This window comes from Oncorhynchus mykiss, chromosome 16, assembly GCF_057628025.1.
Source record: "Oncorhynchus mykiss isolate SJ-2025 chromosome 16, ASM5762802v1, whole genome shotgun sequence".
NCBI lineage: Eukaryota > Metazoa > Chordata > Actinopteri > Salmoniformes > Salmonidae > Oncorhynchus > Oncorhynchus mykiss.
This window is the reverse complement of record NC_143037.1, coordinates 41,249,607-41,257,881: the sequence shown is the minus strand read 5'-3', so window position 1 is coordinate 41,257,881 and position 8,275 is coordinate 41,249,607. Positions and strand designations below refer to the sequence as shown.

Here is an 8,275-nt window from a genome sequence, read left to right as displayed (position 1 = left end):
TTATCTCCAGTTGAAACAGTTTTTCAAGATATCAGAATGGCAAAACCTCTGTGAAGGCAATCGTTATTTTTGTGACTTCGCCCAAATAATGAACCGATACAAGTTGCAGCACTTTAATAGTTTTTGTACATGATTGTGTCTCAATTTTTGTATTTAATATGCATTTGATATACTGCTTTTTATTACAAAGGTAATCTCAAAGACTAGTACATTCCAGTAAATTATCATATGCAATATTTTAATGAGACATTTACAGTTATTGATACATTTATGCTTAATTAGGGTGGTGTTCCTATTGGTCGGATGTGATGTTTGATCATGGCTTTTTTTTGCGGATTCGATTATGCTGAGCTACAGGGTGCCGGTCTATTACCCGTGACGCGAACGGGCAAAAGCGAACGCCACTCTCAAATCGATCAGTGATCTGCGCTGCTTGGTCATGTCAACAAGGCAGCATGGCGCATCGTCCAGGACCATACCTCTCTTTTCCATTTAAAATGTGTTTGCAGTTTCAAACTAGTTTTCATCGGGAAGGCAGATACATATTTTGAAAAGCTATCGATGTTGCATATGAAAATAGAATCGTACTCACGTACGAATTACGTCACTTTTGTTTTGAGCCGACTTCGCAGTGGACTTTGAACGGGGCACCTGGCTCACGACATGAAGCTGCCCGATTCCTTCTCCCGGTGCAAAACACGTCTACCCGGGCCAGATTAATCGAATCCCCCATTGGTTCCTTTCCTAATTGGATAGATAGGAAAGTAACGCCCACTTTCTATTTTGCTGAAAAGTTTATAGCTAGTGTTTTTGAGGGGGGGGGGGGTAATAACCTCAACAAGACGCAGGCCACAAAATGGAGTCAGATATAGGGCAATCTTCGCATTTTCGTAGTGGTGTGACTTGTAGGTATGCATCCCAAAATGAACTTGTTTCATATGGCCTTGAATGCGGTTTGTTTGAAAGAACTGTGTGACTAAATGCAATTCATTTGTTCAGTACTAGGCCTACAATTCATCTTCCTCTGAAAATGTTCTGCTGCACAGGGCACTTTTTTGTTGTCGTTGGCTGCTGCACAGGTCTTGACTATTGTTTGCCGACTTGTTATATTTGAATAACATGAACAAAAGTGAAGTTGTGGTGGAGCACGAGGCATGTGACGTAGTATGTTAACCGCTTGTGTGCCATTTGCTGTAGTCGGGTCTTGAAAAACAAAGACGACTTTTATTTGACAAGCAATAATGGAACAATATGGGTTTCCGTACCATGACTCTTATGAACGTCCTTCAATTAATAGAAAGATTTGCAGGTATGTTTTTTTTGGTTTGAGAACTGGGTCGGGTTTCGCAAACACAGCCCATCTATTCTGAAAAAAAATGGTTTAGTCTTCGATTAACCTAACGCGCACTAGGCGTGTCTTGATCTGTTGCAATGATGTTTACATCCGGTTGTAGCGCACACAAGTTCTTGTACGACTAAAGCATAATGACTCTTAAGAGCAGTTATTGATTTGACGTTAATTGGAAATCGTTATAACTACACTTTTGAGATGCCGTTGCTATGGACTTCATTGCCTCTAGTTGCTAACTAGCTAGCTAACGCGTAACTAACATGTTCGGTTAAAAGGCTTCGAACCCCGGTCACTACACACCCACATCGAGAAGAGCATGAGCTTGTCTTGCAGTCTCGACAGGTTATATCTTTCTTTTTTTGTATGCCGAGTCTCAAATCTACAGTGAATGTGATGGTTCCATGACATCTGTTTTACAGGCAATTCTTGAACGGTTCATGCAGATTCGGTTCGCGCTGTCATTATCTACACGAGTTGCCATCAGTGTTGCCGCCGACATCCCAAATATGCAGGTACTTCCAGAAAGGTGGATGCTGGTTTGGAGATGGCTGCAGGTGAGACATTAAATTCATAATGACCTGACTTACTTAGACTACCTTATAAACCTTTACACTACCTACTTTCTGAGTCATTTAATTATGTTTTGCCTATTCTACAGATATCTCCACGTCACTGATCCTGAGGCAGCCAGTGCGGGGTTGAGTAGGAGGGGTTCAGCACCTGTGGTTCACACCCCGTGGGTTGGCCATGCACTACCAGAACGTAGAGGATCAGAGCCATCTCTACTGCAGGCACAGGGCTTCTACAGCCAAGGACGCCGGGGTGCAGAGTCCATGCAGACCTATGTAGCACACCTCCAACACAACTTTGGCCGTCAGAACACTGATATCACAGAAGAGGATGTAGCCGAAGGTTCATCGCAAACGTCACCGCACCGACGGGGTATGACTAGGTTTTACCCTGGTATCGGGGTATACTGTTGACCTGGTTCCTGATCTGTTTGTCCAGTCTTGCAAACTCAAATGTTTGGCATTACAATGACCGTAGGGGTTAGCAAGGTTGCTCAAATTGATCTGGGACTAGGATGCTGTATTGTCGTACTGTACAGAGGAATTTGACTGTATGTAAACTCAAAAAAAGAAACGTCAACTGCGTTTATTTTCAGCAAACCAAACGTGGGTAAATATTTGTATGAACATAACGATTCAACAACCGACATAAACTGAACAAGTCCCACAGACATGTGACTAACAGAACTTGAATAATGTGTCCCTGAACAAAGGGAGGGGTCAAAATTAAGTCAGTATCTGGTGTGGCCACCAGCACTGCAGTACTTAATGCAGCATCTCCTCCTCATGGACTGCACCAGATTTGCCAGTTCTTGCTGTGAGATGTTACCCCACTCTTCCACCGAGGCACCTGCAAGTTCCTGGACATTTCTGGGGGGAAAGGCCCTAGCCCCCACCCTCCGATCCAACAGGTCCCAGACATGCTCAATGAGATTGAGATCTGGGCTCTTCGCTGGCCATGGCAGGACACAGACATTCCTGTCTTGCAGGAAATCACGCACAGAACGAGCAGTATGGCTGGTGGCATTGTCATGTCAGGATGAGCCTGCAGGAAGGGTACCACATGAGGGAGGAGGATGTCTTCCCTGTAAAGCACAGTGTTGAGATTCCCTGCAATGACAGCCTCAATCCGATGGTGCTGTGACACACCACCCCAGACCATGACGGTCCCTCCACCTCCAAATCGTTCCCGCTTTAGAGAACAGGCCTCGGTATAATGCTCATTCCTTCGACAATAAACGCTAATCTGTCCATCACCCCTGGTGAGACAAAACTGCGACTCGTCAGTTTTTGCCAGTCCTGTCTGGTCCAGCGACAGGTTTGTGCCCATAGGTGACGTTTCTGGTGAGGCCCTGCCGTACAACGGGCCTACCAGCCCTCAGTCCAGCCTCTCAGCCTATTGCGGACAGTCTGATCACTGATGGAGGGATTGTGCGTTCCTGGTGTAACTCGGACAGTTGTTGTTGCCGACATCCTGTACTTGTCCCGCAGGTGTGATGTTTGGCTGTCCCGAACCTGTGCAGGTGTTACACGTGGTCTGCCACTGTGAGGACGATCAGCTGCCCGTCCTGTTTCCTTGTAGCGGTGTCTCACAGTACGGATATGGCAATTTATTGCTCTGGCCACATCTGCAGTCCTCATGCCTCCTTGCAGCATGCCTAAGGCACGTTCATGCAGATGAGCAGGGACCCTGGGCATCTTTCTTTTGGTGTTTTTCAGAGTTAGTAAGAAAGGCCTCCTCTAGTGTCCTACGTTTTCATAACTGTGACCTTAATTGCCTACCTTCTGTAAGCTGTTAGTGTCTTAACGACCATTCCACAGGTGTATGTTCATTCGTTTATGGTTCATTGAACAAGCATGGGAAACCCTTTACAATGAAGAGCTGTGAAGTTATTTGGATTTTTACAAATTATCTTTGAAAGACAGGGTCCTGGAGAAGGGACGTTTCTTGTTTTGTTGAGTTTGTGTGTGTTACGACTAAGTACTACTAATGTTCCTTTATTTGCAGCGGAGTCATCACATGCTCATGTCCCAGAGCCCCAAGCTTCAGTCCAACAGTGTCCTGAGACATCGGCCCAAACTACAGTTCCATCCAGCACACTGTCGGCTCAAGCAGGCGAATGGAGGCCTCTAGTCAATCAGCAGGTTTGTCATCGTTATGGAAATTAGGTTACTTTCTCTGCTACCTCAAGGATTTTTAATTTTTTTAATGCAATCTCAAAGTCGAGATGTAGAATATACCCAGATAGCACATGGAAATATTTAGTATTTGTTCTTTGTTTAAGGGATTCAAGTTTGTCCTAGATGCTTGTGCCACAGCTTGAAAGGTCACTGCTGCTGAATTGGATCATTTTCGGTGGCGCAGTTGGTTAATATATTGTCAAGCAGAGCGACCATGTGCCCTCTGCCTCGCCAACACACAAGTTCACCTACTGGTTAGGATGTTGAGCGTGGAAGTAATACTGCTAAGCAGCACAATGAAGCCTGTTACATTTGTTGTTAGCAGGAGCCTTCCACCCTGGAGGTAGCAGCAGAGCATGGTGCCTCCTCTGCCACTGCTGCCTTCCAGACGGCCCAGGAGCATACGGAATCCTTCAACCAAAGTAAAGATGTGACCTGTGGCATCTGCATGGAGACTGTGTACGAGAAGACCAGTGCTGAGGAGAGGCGCTTTGGCATCCTGCCCAACTGCAGCCATCCTTTCTGCCTGAGCTGCATTGTCACCTGGAGGAAAACCAAAAACTTCCATGAAGAAGTTATAAAGTAAGATGGCAGGGCAGCATAGTTTATGGCAGTATTTAAAATTTTTTTTTTAAAGTTGTTTTACTAAGGGTGTTCTTTTTATTTTTTTACTTGCCTGGAAGGGCTAAACATTTGTCTTCTTTCCCAAAGGAGCTGCCCACAGTGCAGAGTGAAGTCCGCGTTTTACATCCCTAACAAGTACTGGGTGGAGGGACAACCAAAGGAAACCCTCATCCGTAACTTCAAAGCGAAATGCAGGTTAGCGTTTGTCATTCTGTCTAGAATTGTCAAATAGTGCTCTTTCTGGGATATTGGCTTTAAAGGAATGCGTTTCTTCCTGATTAATCAAGAATTCCTGCTATTCCTCCATTCATGTTATTGAAATGCCCCTGTCCCCTAGCCAAAATTCTGATTCTGTTGTCCTGGTCACATCCCTGTTTTTTTTTTTTTTTCAGTAAAAGAAGATGTAGTTTCTTCATGCGTCATGGATGCTGTCCCTTCAAGACTGAGTGTCTCTATTGGCATGACCTGCCTCATGGCTACCGACCACCTCGCCGACGCAGATCAGCACATTCTGTAAATATTTGGCATCGCTTTTGCTTCACACACATTTTAACATAGATACATGTAAACGGGAACAGACATTTGATATTGTGACCACTCAATGCATTTCTAAATTGCAGAAGTTTTTTTTTGTTGCTCTTTTCCAATAGCACCATGCGATGAGTCTGGATGACTTGGGCAGCCTACAACTTCTTGACTATGTCATTGCTATGACTCTGCTGGATGACTTGCTGGAGGATGAGGATGACGATGAGTTCCCCTTGTACCTGAGTGAATATGACGATTATGACCTATTCTGAGCACCACCCTGCTCCAAGGATTTGGTATGCAATGGTTGGCTAGGTCATCTACTCTAACCCAATTAAAGAAGACTGCCATTTATTCACTCACTGTCTCTCAGAACTGAAGTCCCTATATATGCTGCATATATCTGCTCTCCTGGTGGGCAAAATAATTGTTTGAGGTATAGGCCCAGCACTTGCAGACCTGTTGCTTGAAGAACTGTACCGAAGGCTAGGATTACCACTGGTTCGCTTACTAGGATTGTTAAGCCTCCCACGCTTGATATGAACAGTCCTAACAAACCGCTAAACTTTTGGTTGGATCCAGGGCTGGTTGTTAGACAGGAAGATTGGTTCTTCTCTTGCTGTTGATGGCGTTGGTTCATTGCAAGTAGAGGCTGGGTTAATTGATTAGTTGGTCAATTGATTGCCCTCTGTTCCATTGGTTGGTCCTGTTTAAAAAATGTTTAAAAAAAAGTGTTACTTGCCATTTGCACCATTTAGAAAGTGAGATTTTTTTTATTTTTTAGAATGTGTAGTTTATATTTTTTATGTCTAAATTGGAAGTATACTTTGCCTTGACCTAAGATATGGCGATTTACTCCTATAGCATCATACAAATCTTGCCATGCCTCCGGGCAATACCTTGCCCTGCCCTGCTATTTGTCTCTTGTCTGACATACTTGAAAGTGGAGGCTGCTGAGGAGAGGACGGCTCATAATAATGTGCGGGAATGGTATCAAACATATGAAAAACCATGTTTTTGATACCATTCCAGCCATTATGAGCCATTCTCCCCTCAGCAGTCTCCACTGTACTTGAGATGCTTTACTGTACTGTTGACAGGGCATGACACTCCTGTTGACATGCTGATTGAAGACCCTAATGTCTGATTTTTATTACTTCTAACCTGTTTGTATTTGCACGCACAGAAAAGAGAATAAACATAGTTTCACAGTTTGCCTGTTTTTATTAATTGTTTTTGCTCATTCTGTCTAACCTGCTTCGGGGTTTGATGACTACCACTGTATACTGTTTTGGCTTCAGTATGACTGTTGAACACACACCAGTAACCAAGTTTGACTTGAAGCCAATAAAGTTTGTTTACACAAGCAGCCCAAATTTGATGTGTTGACCGATCTGATTTTGTAAAAACAACATCCCTATTGGGCTGCCTGTCTAAATACAGCCGTTGCTGGCTTCATGTCACACTTGGTCATTGGGTTGATTGTTTTAACCTTTTCATACTAAAGCCACAATCCTGTAGTGGTTGTCATCAAAACAGCTTGGTGTGGATGACTTGCACGTTTTGTATTGTGAAAGTGAATCACTTCTAATACATACAGTTAAATGGTTCTGTAGCTCCAGCCAGCAAGGGTTTGATGGATTCTCTCGGTTGTTGCTCTCTTCATGGGGGGGGGGGGCTGCCAGTGCCCTCCACGCTCTGTGGGTGTTCCAGCGACGGTCAGACCCGGACCGCTGCATCCACACTTTGCCAGGCAGAAATATGCCGAAACGATGGTAAATTGGAGAAATGCGGTGATAGAAAAAGTTACCAATTGTCATACTTGAGTAAAAGTAATGCCTTTAACAGAAAATGACTCATGTGAAAATCACCCAATAAAATAGAGTACAAATATTTAGTTTTAAATATACTTATGTAAAGAAAGTCAATGTATTTAAAAGTACAGAATTTCAAATTCCCTATATTAAGCAAACCAGTTGGCACCATTTAAATTTTTATTTTTTTGAAATAAAAAATTATGGACTGCCAGGGACACAACATCACTCAGACATAATTTACAAACAAAGTGTTTTTGTTTAGTGAGGCAGTAGGGATGACAAGGGTTGTCCTCATAAGTGCATGAATTGGAGCTTTTCCCTGTCCTGCTAGCCATTCAAAATGTAACCAGCACTTTTGGGTGTCATGGGAAAATGTATGGAGTAAAGTACACTTCTTTAGGAATGTAGTGAAGTAAAAGTAGTCAAATATTAACAGTGAAGTACAGATATCCCCAAAAACGACTTAAGTAAAACATACTTTTAAGTGCTTTACACCACTGGAGAAATTACATGTCAGAGTTTGTTCCACTAAATCTTAATGCACATGTGAAAAGCATTGAGTAGGCCTATAGCTAATATTTTCATTGTAGCTATACACAAAACTATAGTATACTGTTTTACATTCACAACGAACAATCACCCTTAGCTATGGTCTTCTCCTCAGCAAACCAGTCGCCTTCCAACTGAGCCTTTTATCCTTCCTCCACCTCGTACTTTACAGGACCAGTATTCTCCTTCTGCTAGAATGTCTCCGGCAGGGGGAGCCTGCTCTGATTGTCCAGCTCCTGGGAGTCCCTGGCCCCTCATCACACCCCAGTGCAGAGACAGACTGAGGGGACTATGCAAGCTTCTGAGGGGTGGTGTTACGGACTGCACCTCAAATCACATTGGCTGATGCCAAATATGTATATAATAATAATAATACATGGGATTTAAGTAACGTTTTTCAAGGACCTAAAGTTGCTTTACAATAAAACACAAACAACCAGAGATCAAAACAACGTCAGACTTAACAGCAGTTAGAAAAAAGACAAAACAGAGAAGGGGATACCAGTATAAGTGAATATGTACTGTATGTCTCAAATCCAATCCAATTCTATTTGTCACATGAGGATCTGAGGACCCATGCCAAATCATTCAGCCTCCTGAGGGGGAATAGGTTTTGTCATGCCCTCTTCACGACTGTCTTAGTGTGTTTGGACTAT

At 43.4% G+C, this 8,275-nt stretch overlaps 1 protein-coding gene across 6 annotated transcripts; it reads left to right on the top strand.

Moving 5' to 3' along the window:
• Positions 1-418: 418 nt before the first annotated feature.
• Positions 419-6,467, top strand: mkrn4 (makorin, ring finger protein, 4). Of its 6 annotated transcripts, none has more exons than XM_021565769.3 (8): positions 419-909; positions 1,771-1,905; positions 2,010-2,293; positions 3,929-4,065; positions 4,427-4,683; positions 4,813-4,920; positions 5,118-5,238; positions 5,376-6,467. In XM_021565769.3, exons 1-8 carry the CDS (start codon positions 857-859, stop codon positions 5,523-5,525), a joined length of 1,245 nt encoding a protein of 414 aa, XP_021421444.3. In that variant the 5' UTR covers positions 419-856; the 3' UTR covers positions 5,526-6,467. The 6 variants fall into 6 exon arrangements, with proteins under 6 accessions (XP_021421444.3, XP_021421443.3, XP_021421441.3 ...); XM_021565768.3 differs by having other exon boundaries at positions 659-909; positions 4,424-4,683; XM_021565766.3 differs by lacking the exon at positions 419-909 and adding an exon at positions 1,046-1,309 and having other exon boundaries at positions 4,424-4,683.
• Positions 6,468-8,275: the final 1,808 nt, after the last annotated feature.